Here is a 17,630-nt window from a genome sequence, read left to right as displayed (position 1 = left end):
TAAAAACGAAGAAGATGCCACCTACTACATGCTAGAGATTCAATAGTTCCTATGTGCCACACAATTGGATGCCAATGCCAAACGGACAGACACTCAATCGCTTTTAATAAGGTTTTGTTTGACATAGATGCCAGCTGAGAATAAGCCTTCGATTTGCGGTAAGACCATGAGCCTCTGTCCTTGGGATTCCCACTGCAATAAGTTAGTGGTGCAGCATTAATTATGAATATTCTTCCGCACTTCCAAATATTTAAAAAGTAACCAATTACTGTTATATCTATCAATGACCATACATATTTCGGCATATGTTTACCAAGGAGCAGTGTGACGAACTTGGTGAACGTACATCTATCTTGCAATTTACCTAATACATTCTAGTTTAGAGATAGTGGACAAAAGTTCATTCATAACATGAACATTTGCCAGTATCAAAATTCCTTGGTGAGTCTATAAAAAGCCTTCAAATCACCGCTGGATGTACGCGTGCTTCAAAAGAAGCTACTATGAACATAACATAACACATAAAATAGCAACTAGTAAAGGCAATACTTTTCCCATAAACAAGATTTTTCCGAATCTCCTTGAATTTTTTTCGGAGCAGACCGTTCCACTTTATTGGCCTATATGAAAAATGTAACCACCACCTTTCAGCAACGAGTCAGTCAAGTATTTGAATTTTGAAAGCAAAAGTGATTTTGTTTTTCACATTGTAAATTTGTTATACACAAATGTATGTGTATCTGTGAGATCTTGGTGACTTTTCGGATTCTTCGTTCTAATCTGTACCAACCTATTAATTTGAAAAATCAGGAAATTAGCATTTCCGGACAATATGCGACTATATCGTGCGGACCTTGGAAATCAATTTAAAACTATGTAAATTAGACTATACGAGAAAGATATAATCTGAAGTGGAGTTAATCTGAAATGAGTTGTTATTCCATCTAATTTGCATGTTTTGATTGGTCTGCTAATATTGGGGTTTGAAATGATAACACGGGAATATAAATTCGATTCAACTTCTATAAATATATTGCAAGTAGTTTTACTATTTATTCATGCTATAATATTATAGATAGCTATAGTTTACTACAAATAAATATGCATGGCATCTACTACATATATTCATCGGCGTTCCTAATACTTTACTCACATAAATTAATGATAAGGAAGAGTTACTTCACGTGAAAACGAGATTTCTCATTAGACGCGCACCATTTTTCGAAGAAGGTTTGTGTTTCACAAATGTACACCAAACGCCGTACATACAAAGTTTTTCAAATTAGATTTTTACTATTTTCGTTTACGAGATGCGAATGTTTTAGAAAGATTAACAAAATGATGCCTAAAGGGCGCAATTCTCCTTAGCTCAAAACAGCACTACCACTCAAAACCGTCTACATAAAAGGGGTATGTTAGTAAGAAAACCTGCAAAAAAGCTACTGCTTAGCAAGAAGATAATGAAAAACCGTTCATATTGGCCTAAAAGCCAAGAAACTTGGGCAGAATCCGACTATTCACGTGTTATGATTTCGGACGAATCCCAGGTCAATCTTATAGGGCCCTACGACTTTTACATCGTGTGTCAGTTGTTGACAAAGTGAACGTTATGCAGAAAAGTGCATTTTTCTTACAGAATAACATGAAAAGGATGTTGGAACCGACGGAAACGATCGAAAAAGGTTTGAATGCTGACATTTCGGCAAAGTATTTGAGCACTTTATTTGTCTCTAAGACCAATGGGGTCCAAAGAATCGTTGAAGCTAAGGGCGGCACTACAAAATATGAAACAGAATTTTAAAACGAATATTGTCGTGTTAGTTAATTTAAAATAGACGCATTTGAATAAATTTAACAAAACAATAGTTGTTTATTGAAATATTTTCAGCTCGTCTATTTTTATTTTCTTTATTAGTGTTTCAAACGTTCATATTGTTTTGCAGGAGCTTAGAAAGGGTTTCTGGGCCCGGGGTGAAAATTATGCATACCCCCTTATTATTCGTTTATTTCAAAAATGTTTCTATTCTATGCTTTAAGGAAAACTCTCTCTTTCGGTAGGCCCAGCTCTACAAGAGAACCCGTTGGATGTGGAAATTGGAATAAAGGAAATTCTGGTTTTCTTGTCGTGCGAGAAACAAGAGAACCAAAAACTAAAATCGAAAGGAATATTTGGCAACAGACCCGCTCAAACCGACGGGACGAAGGGGTGATTCCCATGGCCCTGAAGGCTTTACAGGGGCTGGAATACAGAGGCTAACAAAATAAGATTGATTGCTCAATTTAAATTGTAGTCTATAATCTGCACTCGGGCCCGAGTTTCTCGCTATGCTCCTACCCGTAGCATACAAATGTTTAGTTCATTCTCCGAAAAATAAAGTTTGATTTATAAAAGGGCGGACCCTTGTTAGAAGGCAATTCATAAAATAAACCCTCAAACGAGGCATGCCTCAGCCCGACTCAGGTATGTCCTAAATCTGAGGAACGTTCCAGCAACCCATGACCTGATTACGAGGAAAATATTTGTGACCTGATCCTTATCCTAAAGTCATAATCACATAGCGGCAAACATTTTTAGCAGAATAGCCAATGCCCGCCAGTATACTGCCTTCGGTTTTCTAAGGTGTGGAAAATTGGAAAAGTTAATGTAGGCAAGTTTTCCGAAGCTTTTCATTCGGACAATACTCAATGATGTGCATGTAAAGTTGCTAGAGTGGGGGACAGTCTGGGAATAGAGACCTTAATATCCCACTGCATAAATTTCTCATTGCATCCGGAGTTGCTCCTTGTGATTCCAGCTTGCCATAGATTATGGCAAATCTCTTTAAGTATAAAATGCCAAAATGGAATAAAATTTTTATGTTAAGGGAAAATGAAGACGCCAAAAGAAATCTAAACAATACAACGAATTCTGTTGGCGTGGGATAATTGTTAACAAAAATAAGAATATTTCTCCAGCCTATCCTGTCCGAGTTGGTATCATCGATGAAGAGGAACAAATAAAATAATGCTCGCCTCAATAGAAATTGGGTGGAGACACCTATCCATGATAGACACAAAAGCAGACCCCCTCCCACTGTCGTACCACGTTTATATGAAATTATGAAAAGATTGACACAGAGAGATTTATTGAGCTTTCTGCTAAATTATATTTTTAATTATCCCGAAAAAGTCAATTAAAAACGTAACAAAGCCTTTTTTCAATTTTTGTGACATTAGATTTTGACATCCGGTGCGCCTCTTCAAGATAAGAGAATATCGAATGAGAATGTGATCCTTGCCTTACATTCAACTGTTGCCAAAAATACAGCCGAAACAAGAATTGAGGAGAAAAATACGTGATCAATGATCGTTTTCCTTTTCAAGTTAGGCAATGCAATAATAATTACTAAGTAGGATTTTGAGGATGCCGGGATGTTAGAATTTTTGATAAAAATTTCAAAGCGAAATTACGTTAATTGGAATTGAAACTGAAATTTAAATGATGTTAATATTTTAATATTTTATTATTTTAATATTATGTGATGCGATACAGAAAATTCAACATGGGAAAATGAAATGAAAAACTAAATTAAACGTTAAAAATTTGAAGACGAAAGGTTGTATGCGATTGTATATATTGTATGAATTGTTTCTGGTGACTCGATACAAAACAGTAAAGAAAGAAATAGATGCCGTAACTCCGAGCCACGGGTACTGCAGGCTATTACGATTTTTAAGGCTTTTAAAACAAAATCTTATTAAAATCATGGTTAATATTATACTGTCTGCCTGCTTGTCTATCTGTCATACGCACTTTTCTCAGAAAAATGTTTACCGATTGACACCAAATTTGTGCAGTGCATGCAGTTGGATTATTTTACGTCGAACTTAAGAGGATGGGGGGGAGGGCGGTTACAAAAGGAGGGTGCAATATTGGTTTCACCAAATATAATCATGTGGAATATCAAATGAAAGGTCTCGATTAATATTTTTCAATGCTAGCCTCAGTTTATACATTTAATGTAAATCGACGGGGGTGCACCAGGAAAGTGAACATTTCTTTCACGGACCCATTCTCAGAACCTACACAATCAAAAATTCTAAAAGAAACACAGAGTCTAGGTTCCCAAATACCCTCTATAGCCATATTTGTTCAAACAACGTTAATAATAGTATATTACTATAATTTTTAGTAATTGACTGCAAAGCCTCCTTAAGTTCATCCTAGAATCATGAAATTACAGTAATGTAGGCTATAATATAAAGCCTATGAAATAATGTTTGGTGTTAGTGGATCATCAATCGCTTCAGGTGTGGAATTGATGGTATAGTGCAGTTCTACAAAGTCCTGCATACATATGTAGTTGTTTTTTGCCATTTAAACTCAATTTGATTCAGTCCCTTTATTTTTATTTTCAACCCCAGGGACTAACTAACTGCAACTGATGTCGAATTATATCCCCGACTAAAAACTGCCGGTGTCATGATGTACCTTGCACATGACCAGAAAACATATCTTCAAAATTTGTTACGTAAAAATTATGAAAGCCTCTACGCATGCCCATATTTTAGTCAAACACTAAGATGCAGATAAGTATGCGTATCTTCGGCAGGCCCCCTGCTAACCTTTCCTAATGCTGATGACTAAACAATCGAAGTGAAGTTAGTACGTAATGAGATTAAAAATATCTCAGGTTATCGAAAAAACAATTGGCCTATAATTAACTGAAATGGCAATTCGAGATTAAAGGTTATTTACAATTAATTAGGAGATAAGAGGGTGCGAGCAATTTCGATACATTAACGGCTTGACGTACATGCATATTCCGATATTTTTCAATGAAGTAGATTTTCGTGGAAAAAAAAACCTTTTATTTATTGCAAGCAATTTGGAGGCCAACTATTGTGATTATATCGGCGAAAATTGAACGTGAACGTGAACCAGGAATTTTTTTTTTTCAAATCTATCGTGGGGAAATGTTGTCTAAATTGGAATGAAGCTAGTAATAAAAGGATACCAATATATATGCAATGATTGCTCTCTGCTGCAGTTAACTTTTCACTTGCATAATATGAAATGTGACAATAATGAAACTGAAACGGAGTTTCGTCGAAAATTAATATTAAAAGGATAAAGATACGAAAAAGGGACTGTGTCAATGCCCTATGCTCCACATCTTTTGCCACTCTCCTTGTCAACTTCATAAAATTCATTTCAGGAAACTACAATATTATTTTGCAATTTTTCAAAATTTTGTGCTGAATTTCAATTAATAATTTCAATAATTTGCTGTGTGCTATGTATGACCAGTGGTATTCATTAAAAGCCATGAAATTTTCCTTAACTATTGTCAAACCATAAATTGGTTACTGACAAACCATAAAGTATATAAAACAGTAAACAAAACTTTAATTTATGACCGTAGCAGCTAATATTTGATAGATTAGCAATATCTGCAATAAAGTAAAATTTATAGATTTTACATTTATGCTAGGTAACAATGTATCTATAAATATAACCATTAGGTAGAATGTATTTATGAATACAACGAGCAAATGCGACAACAGTATAATAAAATAAAACTGGAATACTGTCATAAAGCAAAGCAACTTAGTGCCTACTGATTTGCTTATATCAAATAATGCGGAGACGATGGGAAAGTAAAAATTGTTAGTGTAGCGCAGATCGTTTGATAGCTCTTACTTTTCACACCAATTAAATATTAACGTTAATGACGAAAATTATCTTATTCTGCGAGCAAATGCAGATGATTATCGCATATTTACACAGAATACTAGGGTGTATAGAGTCTTGTGCGGTGTATAGAAATAGGCTACCGACTTACAATGGAATAATAGTTTTAAAAAATTAAAATCTTTTTTTTTCGCATACTCTGAATAATTTTCGTTAAACCCGAAAAGGAGGAGTCCGTGGACCAGAAGAGAGGTAGTAAGTTGCTTCTCAGGACTCCCTGCATCCTCAACGAAAAATTCACTTCGGCCTGGTTTGACGGATTTCAATAAAAGATAATTCGCACTCAGGTCGTGTTTGCGATTATCTAAAAATGGAGCGATTACCACCTGTCTGCTACTTTCGGTCACGCTGCTCCCAAGGCAGCGTGAGGCAGCGTCTGATGAGTTGCCTCTGCGCTGGATGAAACCGTCAGTCAACTTTTTTTATGTTTCTTGTTGTGTTCATTCTTGTACCAAACTTATATGGGAAAATCGTAAATATAAGCTGGAAAATTATTTTCTTTGTAGGATAAGTTCGGGCTATCAAGCATTCATTTCAATCATACAATACCACTGAATACATTAATTTTCTGTCTTTCGTTCCTCTTCTTATATTAGTCCAAGTATTTTTTTTTAATATATGTTGTCTTTGTTTAAACTTAAATTTGGTAATTTTTTACTTTTTTTTTTAATTTTTGGCAAATGTGACAGAGCAGACACTCATAGACAACCGTTCTTAACAAAAGTACAAATTCAATTGACATGTTTTCCTAAGATTGCATTAAATATTATGATTCTATTTATTCATTAAAATGTACATAATGCAATTCCGCAAACAATTCTTAATAAATTTTTAATAGTTTCATTAGTAAACAACAAATTAGTGTTTCCCCTCATACTTTTTTTGTATTTTTTGTCCAGACAATTTAAATTTATCTTCGCACAAATAAGATTTGCCTACAGTCGAGCTGGTGTAATCTTTATATGAACTTTGCACGTCTATTAAATTGCTTTAAATGCGGCTGTTAGCGTAGTTTGGAAGTATAGTATATACATATCTAATCAAACAAAATATATTTTATAATTAATTGCAGAAGGTCGAAAATAGTTAAGAACTGTTGTGATTCTGAGGTTAATTGTCACACGAGAACTTTTTTGAAATTGAAGAAAACACGGAGATAAGTTTCATAGCGACATGTGTTTAGATAATTAAAGTTTCACTACATATGTATCAGCAAAAGAGCAAAGAGAAAAAAAAGTTCCATTCTCCGAATATTGGAGATCATTAATTTTCTCTTATTCCTGTAGAAAGGAAACTATCCTTAAGTACCGTCATTAATACAATGAAACAGTATCTCGGATAATATAGCGAAAATGATAATATTCCAGTACATATGTTACTCATGCAAAAGCGGGGTATACATTTTTTTCACCGGATATAGTTGTGTTGGATATCAAATGAAAGGTCTCTATTAGTACTTTTCGAAGCCGGTCTTAGTTTTGTATTTTTTGTTGGAAAGGCGGTGAGTGCGGGTGGTCCAACGTGATGATTTCTTTAACGGCCTCATTTTCAGAAACTACCCAACTGGAAAATCTGAATTTGAAACCATGAAGGTGTCTAAATTACTAAAATTAAGTTAATAATATATTACAATTTTTGGGAGAAATTGACCGCCCTTAAGTTTATCCTAGAATTACAAAAATTTTCAGTAATATAGACTAGTATGAAGCGTGATATCCCCAGTTTGATACAAATCGTGCTATTACTTATAAAGACACATTCTAGGCACAAATGCGACAGTTTTGTACTTAAATATACTTACATAAGAAACAAACAAAATCTTTCATACCTGGAGCGCCTAGCTTTCGGTTTCCCGACTTATAAACTTCGAATGTTTGTTTGTTGTTGTGTTTAGATTATAGCCCCTTTATAGTTGCACAAGCCTAGGATAGAAACTGTTAACATTGTAAGGGCGGCCAGTTGGAAATGGAGGATCGTCTACAAGAACGTCAGACATTTCAAGGAAACTAGAGCAAAACGTAATCCCCCTATTAAAAAGGCAATGAAATTTAAACAAGCAAATAGTAACGGGTGGTCCGCGCTGGTTACTTAAACAAAGTCACCTTTACAAATGAAAGACTTTTAACCACAATCGCTAAAACTAGTGTCAAGAAGGGTTAGCAGAACACCACGACCGCAAATGCATTAGCTGTAACCTCGGCTATGGTAAGGTCCGAGAACGGTACCAGCAGGAAAGCGGTGATGGTTCTTACCAAGAGAAATGGCAAAATCAACGGTGTTAACTATTAACAGCAAATTTCCATTTCCTGATTTAGGACGTTTAGCCACCAAATTCCCTGAATTTCAACCCAATAGACTACTCCTTGTGGCCTATTATGGGAAAAACAATTTTCGAAAGACGATTTCTGATTATTATCAGAAATTTTCCAAAACGAGTAAAAAGTAGGATGTATTGTTTCTGGTTAATATTATAAAAGGAGTTCTATTGTCTATAATGGTCTAACTCCATTTATTTATTAAGTGTTTTTCGGAAATTTGAAAAAAAAAAATACGAATGTTTAATTCATTCTAGATTTTATGTGTTTTGTATTGTATTTCCCGACAAATATTAGCCTCCTGCTACGCGTCCGAAACAATTTCAAAAAAAATTATTGCGAAATATACCTCCTGTCCGTTCATCAAAAGCTGTCGAAATACTGACGCAATACACACTACGCAGGTTCTCATGGTGAAAAACCGTGGGCGCTGCCACGCGGAATATCCAAAGTCCCACACCCTGCACTGTTTTATGGACATGATGTTTTCCTAGTGTTTGGCAACAAAACTGATGTCTAGCAACTTGTCCAAAAGTGGACTGATCCCCTCATGCAAAAGTTCTTCTTCTACTCAATCTGTATAAAACAAAGCTTTTGAGGAGCGACCTCAAACAAGTGCTATCAGTCAGGGACGACAATCTACCGAGAACTAAAAATTTAAATATCTCGGATCGATGCTATCAGTCAACGGTGAATTAAGCTATGATGGTGCTTTATATATCAGCGCAATTTGGATGAATTGGGCTTCACAACTGCCTTTTTTTGTGATTTCAAATCCAAAGTCTACTGCAGGGTCGTTCGTCCTGCTACCCTGTATGGTTTTCACTTTAAGCCAACTACCAAAGATAATGAATATTAGTGGGATGAGCACTCAGACCCCTTTTACACTTGGTAGGAAGTGTCCAAACTAATAAATGTTTAAATCTACCTTTGTTGATGAGACCTATACGCTAATGGTTCCCCAGCCCCATAAATCCCAAATTGGCTCCCCAAATATTTTTGTTTTTTTTCACTTAAAAGGAACAATGAAATGGAAAGATTGAGGTATAACTCAAAACATAAAGGACCTTGTTCCACTTATAATTTATTTTTTCCTTCATATGAAACAGACAGACGACGAGAAAAAATGGACTCATATAAAAGCATACCATGTTCAAAAAGAGACGAGTTTTTGGCGGTTCTTGTATATTCTTGTAGAAATTCTCAATTGATTAAAACCTTGACTTGGTATAAGCTAGAATAATTGGTAAATATTCTAAGTAGAATTGTATAGAATTGTAAAATATGAAATGAACCTGAGAGTCATAAAATAACGCGCAAGTTGGTGCTTATCTACTGCAAGGACGATATCTTGCAGAGAAATTTAAAATGACGAGTGGAACAGAATTCTCAGACTGTAAGATGTAGTTTTTGACGTTCACTGAAATTGAAGGAGCGGTACAGACTAGATTAAACCTATTGTAGATGTAGCTGATAGTAAGGATGCAATTTGCTCTGCCTGATTTTCAAAAAAATGGCAATATAGTACGAGTATTTTCTTCCATTCTATTTTGCACGAAGGTAAATAGTAGCCTAGGATCACTTAAACTACTCAAAAAATAAATCGAGCATCTGCCTACGATGTTATGAAAATATAACAGAATAATATTGGTCTCATGCCAGTTATGCAAAATTATTTAAATCGAGGCACGCTCTAAATTACTTCCTCAATAAATAAAAACATTAACATTTAAAATTGCATAATGATCACTTAATTTGCTTGTAATTGAATCAAATTGAGGACTATTTTTTATACCATCTCAAACCAGATTTTTATTTTTACTACGAAAGATTTTCAACAATACCAATACTTCTGTTATCAAAAGTCCAGTTTTGTTGACAGTCTATCTTTATAGTCAGTTGCATAAACAAAGATTTCGGTCAAGATTCGAAAGCAAGCATTCATAATCTAGCAACGACAAATTTATGGAATTTCAATCTCCTGATAAAATTATTATTGATTTACTTAATGATACAAATTGAAAACAAGGAAAATTCGTTTTTTCTCACATTTGGAGAAAACGATTGACTATTTGATTCTGCATTTGCCTGAAAACAATAAATAGTTTCAAGTTGATCGTTAATGGTTTTTTGGTGTCGTCTGTGTATGTAGATCAAATTGTTTTTTTTTATAAATGAGGGCAATAACATGTTTTTGCATTCGCGATTTTGCTGTTAAACGTGGGTTGTTCTAAGTACATACAAAAACAAGTCGGAATATCGGAAACTGGACGCCCTGAGTATAAGGATTTGCGTTCATCTTATGTAAGAAATTTGCAGTTTTCCATTCATTTGGAGCTAAAAATGCAAAATATTCCTTCATATATTTACAAACTCCAAGATGGTGTAGCCATTTCCAAATAAGTCGGGTGTAAGAGATAGACTTTTTGTTTCACACAAAATCTTAAAAGCTAAAAAACGAAAAGTAAAATGTTTCGATAAGGCTCACCGTTCATATGAACTTACTTTAAATGATAATGACGTCGTACATTCTTTAACTTTCTAATATTAGTTGCATAGCCTTAAAACTTTCCAGAATTGTGCCTTATATTGTCATTTGCATTGATGCCAAATTTTGTATTTCTAGCTCGATTTTGTATGGATATACTACTGTGATATTTTCAATTTTTTGGGTTGGATAGAATTTTTATCAATACCAGAAATAGGGTTAGTATCGAAAAGTATTAATTGACCCCTTGCGTTTGATACCTCATACAGCCATATTTTGCAAAGAAAAAATTACACGCTGGTTTGGCATGTATGGGAAGCCCCCTTAAACTGGATAGCCACTAGTTATAGCTATATAAAAAGATTTATAGACCATGCGTTCTTATTAAATTTCGTGACAATACGTTCGGCTGTTTCCGAGTAAATCGAGTGTGACAGACAGAGAGACGGATTGGCAGCTACTTCACTCAATATTTTTGGTTGACCCGAATGTGGCTTACTAAATATGCACAACTTTATTAGAACTGTGCATAAGAATAATTCGGGGATTCAACATTTGTTACTGAGCTACTGAGACAATACTTTTGTGCGCGCAATTTGAAGTATTATTTATTTTATTTAGTTTATATCTTGTGTTTCTGTTAAATGATATACACTTTGAAATATACCTATTAAAATTTCTTAACTTTATTGGTTTTTATCTCGAACACAATAACTAATATAAAACACTTCTTAGATATGTTGAGTGTGACTCACGCTTTTGAAACTGACTACATATATATTTTGGAGTTCCGAAATATATGAAAGAATATTTTGAACTTTTAGCTATGTACAAATAAAAAACGTGTATGGAGAGATAAATACAAAACCTCCATATCCGGAGGTTCAGCACTCGTATAAGTCATGCGGGGAGGTGAAGCGCGCTTCAGATAACTGTGAACGATGACGCCTAGATGTGGTTGATGCATTCTATCCCACCATATACATATATATCCGGAGCGTTCAGCTTCCGGTATTCCTACTTGATTAAATTGGACAAACCCCCCTTCCTCAGTGCTTATTACAATTTTTTTCTTTACATGTTTTTGTAATAATAATAGTTTTCGATGCATCTGCTGATATTGAAATATTCTATTGCTGTATTGTTTCCTTCGAGGAGGCTTTGAATTGTTTGAATGTTTTTGGAGAAGGAACCAAAAGCCACTTCGAGGAGCCACACTTTCATTTTTTATGTTCTTATCTCCAGCACATTAGATTGTTAGACGTTTACGTAAACCACACCTTACTCTATTTCAAATTAAACAATCCACCCCAAAATTCAGTACAGGTTTATAGAACATTGAAACCTGTTTAGCATCACTTCCATGATTAATCTACGCATTTATGTATGTAAATGTATTCAGATCTACATCCTCACGTGAATAAAATTCATTGAACCAATTTAAATAACAGTTTTTGCATATAGATAGCTTTATTGTTGACAATAAACTAATTTGCCATCAGGGTTGAGATTGCTATTATGGGAACGACGTATTATGTTAAAATAGTTGAAAATATTTGAATTATGCAGATTAATTATAAAAAATTATACACCTCAGCAATGAAATAAGTAATGTACGAACCTCGTCATTTACTTTTCATTTTGTTTCATTGTGAGAAAAAGCTTTCGACTCTTTATGATCTTAACCTTTGCTATCCAAATTAGTGGATTATGTACGCAACGGGTGGCCTCGAATTTTATCAATATGACGCACAAAATCTGAGAAACGGGTAGTACTCTATCGGTAAATGTGATCGATTTTATACAAAGATGTTTTTTGAGTTTATAAATCAGTAAAGCTCGGACCAAACAAACTAATTAAAATTCGAAAGGAATCTCAAAAATTATTTATTGCTAACAAAAGTTGTTACTTGGGATTAGAAAAATGTAAAATTTCAGGATAATACTTCTGAATAATCTAAAATATTGATTATTATTCTAAATGATAGTTTAACAGGCAGCACTAAGTTCAAAGTTAGTAAGAAAGCTCAGGATTGTTTTTATGGTGTTAAAAATAAGATACCCATATTATAACCATTAACTGTAGATTACATATTTACCTTGAAATTTTCTTAAAATGCTTTCTGAAAGATCATTATTCTTCCACAGCATAATTTTTGGCAAAACTTCAGTGTAGCAAAATAATCTCCTAATATAGTATGTTTAAGTCTTTATTGCAAAGTGAATAGTTTTTATTTACAACGGAAAACCGGCACCCGTTTTATGTAAATTAGTAGTAAAAATAACGTATACCATTCACAAATAGTCATATGGATACTTATAATTATTGAGTAAATATGCGATTTTTTGATAACTTGCCAATTGCAACTTAATTTTAGATGCTTCAGCTAAGTAAATAAGCACTGCTCTTGTATTATTTCTAATTGAAATACACAGAAGCAAAAGCACTTATGTATATGTTTATAATTAAGGCGATAAAAACTAGTAACAATCAAACATAAGATGCACTTACAATGAATTCTCTATTGCGGTATAGGCCGGCGCATTCTTGGTTTGTCCGTTCACCTCACCACCATGGCCATTGGTGCCATTGGCGATGCCGTTCTTGTAACCCGTCATTATTGTAAAGATATTATTTATCAAAGGCTCTAAACTCGTTACAGAGGAGTACCCGCAGTTTTATTCGTATACACTATAATTATTATTTTTAAAGCACTTGTAACCGCTCGCAACAGCTACTACTCTTAATTAGAGACTTCTCGAGAACTATTTTAGAAAAAATGGCAAATTGTTATTTTTTGCGATATTGCCACAATTTTTAATAAGATTCCAAGTCTGGGGGAATATAGTTGTCACTGGTCTGAACCGTCTTTAAGCACTGGGCAGCGTAAATGGCATCAACGCTCTGATTAAGTTCTGAAGTTAAACTGAAGTCTCTGCGGCCCAGTCTATTTATTTATATATTAACACCATCAGCACCATCATCAACTCGCGGGAGACTTTGATAAGCAATCACGCTTATTTAGTTGATAAGCCAATACATTCGTACATATGGTGGAAATTGTTTTTATTGTAGTTACGGGAAACGTTGAGGAACTTTCTTCAGAGCTTCGCCGATCGCTTGTTTATGACATCAAATCAGCATTGCTTGTTATTATTCTGGGTCCTGTTTGCTGCTGAGTTGAGTATAGGGCACTTTAATTGCTTGTCATGTTAAATTCTTTTATTGTGTTGAAATTATGCTTCAGATTTATTAACTCTATAATTAATGCTATGATCTGATGAGCCTACAGAGCGATTCGCTACCCGCCGTATTTAGGTTTATAATAATTAGATTAGATACTTGGAAATTCTTATTAAATCATTGTTATTCTCCTTCCTACTGTTTTCGAATATTGCCGGAATTTAAGTTTTTCTTTATTTTTAATTTGTCTCATGAAAAATTTCCCAGAGTAGGTGAATAAAATCAAACTAAAATTAATAAACTTAAAAAATTATAACTTTTGGTTTTAACGGCGATAGAGGAAGTTTAGATTGCGTTCACTTCAGCACGCGTTAATGTAGGCTTATCACATGTGCATCGTTCAACATGAGATTCAATTTTTTGAAGAAATAAAAACTTGTTGTTTCTTTTTCGTTGGTGTCGGTATTTATTCTTGCAAATACCGATATTTCGGGAACCACTTGTTCTCTTCATCAGTGCTAACAAAACTTGCAAGAATAAATACCCACAAATAAACAAGTTTTGTTAGCACTGATGAAGGGAACAAGTGGTTCCCGAAATATCGGTATTTGCAAGAATAACCCACACCAACGAAAAAGAAACAACAAGTTTTTATTTCTTCAATTAATTAATCGTTGGAAACACCGCATAATTTCACTCTGATTCAATTTTTTATTTTTATAAGTAAAGTGAAGAAAACTCCTCGACAAAACCCGACTCATCTCTTGAGGACATTTGATACTCCAACGAGCTAATTGTATAACGGGGAGACGCATTGTGTACCAGATGGGTAATTTAGCACAATAAAAGTGAGTTATTTCATACTCACAAATCAATTTGAAATCGATTACTAATTGAATTGAAAACAATTGAATGTGAGTTCCAATGTTCAATTGGCTGTTGTGCTGAGAATACGAGTCTATGGTAACGCCAACCGTAATAGATCCATAAAAACAGCTCTCTGGCTGTTCATTGGCGATGACAAAAAAATTTTACTTCCTCCATCCTCTTATCTATTGTCATATCAAATTTTATGAAAGATGATAAATAAGCATTTATTTTTTTGATTTGCATTTTGTGAATTTGCTATCAAAAAGTGTTTTGTTAAAAAAAATGTAAAATCGATTCAATGTCTGTCACACCTGATTTATTCGGAACCGGCTGAAACGGAATTTGGTAAAAAGGGGCGATGCGTGTATTTCTTTACATATAGTAAGTGGCGCCATACTCAGTTGAGCGTAAAGTGGGTGCCAATTTTTTTGTTTGAAAATATAGTCATGTGGGGTATCTAATGAAACGGCTCAATTAGTACTTTTCGAAATTGATGTTATTTCTGATATTGGGAAAACGAGAGAAAGGGGGCTCATTCCTAAGACCCGATATCTGCTTAAATAAACTTAATATTGACATATTACCTTATTTTAGAAATTTACCCGAAAGCCTTTTTAAGTTTATCCTGCGAGGACAAAATGATTCTGCAAAGTTTGAAGGAAATGCAACTGCTGTAAAAAAAGTTATAGAATGTCAAAATTTTGTACTTCATGTAAATTTGTTGCACTTTAGGATGTCGTATGACATCATCGTCATTTGTTAAGATATCAATACCGTAATAAAGTGAGCCCAGATGAAGGGGTGCATAAGAACATTTTTCTTTTTCAAGTTTTTGTTGATAACAAAACCGTAAACCGATCTACGGTTTACCGTCTGTCTGTCTATCTGTCCCACGCATTTTTTCTCAGAAACGGTTACACCTATTGACACGCAATTTGGTAGCAAGGTTGGAACTGTGACTCCCCGCGCATGCGGTGAATTACATGGCTTTACGTTGCACCTAAAAGAGGGGTCCGAAGTATCTTTTTGCTGAATATAGCCATACATATAGGTATCAAGTGAAAGGCCTCGAAGAGATCTTTTAGAAGTAGATATTAGTTTTGGCACTGACTGCAAAGAAGAGGAGTACAGGGATCCAAAAAGGGTCGACTACTTCAACAATCCGTTCTCAGAAACTATCCAAGCGAAAAATTTGAAAAAGGTGTGGTAGTCCGCAGGCATGACATCTATGCTGCGAAATATTCTTCGTTCCGATATCTGCTCAAGTTAATAATAGGATATTATTATATTTTGAAAATTTACTGCAAAACTTTCTTAAATTAATCTTACACCCTTAACATTTTACAGTAATATGGGTTTTAATATGAAGCAGCAGTCTGGAAAATTGATGGAAACCCTACCGTTACTAACAAAGTTATAATAGGACAATACAACTTTCGCATCAAATTGCTGCTCTCTAGAAGATAAAATGTCAATACAACATTAAATTGAATATCGAGTATATTGAACGTATATACACTATGAATTGCATATAAATGGAACCATAATGTATCCAAATATCCTTATATGAAAAATCAACAAAACCTGAAGCGCCGAGCTTCTGGTTTCCAGTTTGTTTAGTTTATTTTCCTCTTTATTTATAACTTAGCTCATTAACAAGAGACAGACATATGCAATTCAGATGGATATATATGAACGGTGTTAGCAACGGCATTCAATTTACGTACTCATATATAAGCATATATATAGGTAAATAGCAAAGATTCGGATGCGTACAGTTTACCCCGTTCATACATATACACTGCAAGCGGCAACTTTGTGACATGTACCATTTTATTTCACCAAATTATTAAAAATCAACAAAAAATAAACAGTAATTTTACAATCTACGTTTAAATGTACTTGCAACAGTAAAAAATAGAACAATTAACAAAAATCACAATGAGTCAAATTAGGACTTTTCGTCAACGTGCATCCTCTTCGCCCATAGATTTCGTCGCTATGTAAGTTACAGAATTGTCCATCCTCATATAGGGGGCCAAAAATTCTTCGGAGGAGTTTTCTCTCGAACGCGGCCAAGAGTTCGCAGCTTTTCTTGCTAAGAACCCAAGTCTCCGAGGAATACACGAGGACTGGAGAGATTATTGTTTTATACAGTAAGGGATTTGATCCTTTCGTGAGACATTTCCAACGGAACAGTTTTTGTAAGCTGAAGCAGGCTCTGTTGGCTGAAAACAACCGTGTGCGGATTTCATCGTCATATCTGTTATCGGTTGTGATTTTCGACCCTAAATAGGAAAAATTATCAACGATCTTGAAGTTGTAGTCTCCTATTTTTATTCTTCCCATTTGACCAGTGCGATTTGATGTCGCTGGTTGCTTGGTTTTTGGTGCTGAAGCTGCCAATATATATTTCGTCTGGTCTTCATCGATGAGCAGCCCAAGATAATGCACCGATTACCACCTGCTCGATCTGGATGAAGGGAGTTTATACGTGTCGGGTTATTCTTCCCATGATGTCAATATCGTCAGCATAAGCCAGTAGTTAGGTGGACTTAAAGAGAATCGTGCCCCTCGCATTTACCTCAGCATCACGAATCACTTTTCCAGGGTCAGGTTAAAGAGAACGCATGATAGGGCATTATCTAAGACCGTTGTTGATGCCAAAAATGATCCTGCTGCTTTTATCGGGCCTCGCACATTGGTCAGGGTCAACCTAGTCAGTCTTACCAATTTCGTCGGGATACCAAATTCTCTCATGGCCGTGTACAGTTTTACTCTGGCTATACTATCATAGGCGTCCCTAAAGTCGATGAAAAGATGATGCAACTGATCCCCATATTCCAGCAGTTTTTCCACTGCTTGCCACAGAGAGAAAATCTGAACTGTTACTGATTTGCCTGGTATGGACGTATGGGGCTATCCAACCTAGCAAAATAGCGGAGAATATCTTATAAATGGTACTCAGCAACGTGATACTTCCATAAATGCTGAACTGCGTGTTATCTCCATTTTTATGTACGGGTCAGATAATGCGCG

General features: G+C 34.8%; 1 protein-coding gene across 4 annotated transcripts in view; it reads right to left on the bottom strand.

Annotated features, from left to right (window-relative positions):
* The window catches only part of LOC119647662 (purine nucleoside phosphorylase), a 31,206-nt gene extending 17,729 nt beyond the window's left edge, over positions 1-13,477 (bottom strand). For 2 of the 4 annotated variants that reach the window (XM_038048733.1, XM_038048734.1), the window contains exon 1: positions 13,050-13,477. In XM_038048733.1, the coding sequence (XP_037904661.1) occupies positions 13,050-13,156 (107 nt within the window). In that variant the 5' untranslated portion in view covers positions 13,157-13,477. The remainder of the gene's footprint in view (positions 1-13,049) is intronic. The other 2 variants (XM_038048736.1, XM_038048737.1) reach the window with 1 other exon arrangement.
* Positions 13,478-17,630: the final 4,153 nt, after the last annotated feature.

This window comes from Hermetia illucens, chromosome 2 (assembly GCF_905115235.1).
Source record: "Hermetia illucens chromosome 2, iHerIll2.2.curated.20191125, whole genome shotgun sequence".
In the NCBI taxonomy this organism is placed as follows: Eukaryota; Metazoa; Arthropoda; class Insecta; order Diptera; family Stratiomyidae; genus Hermetia; species Hermetia illucens.
Note: the sequence above shows the minus strand (reverse complement) of the source record. Positions and strands in the feature narration are given on the sequence as shown.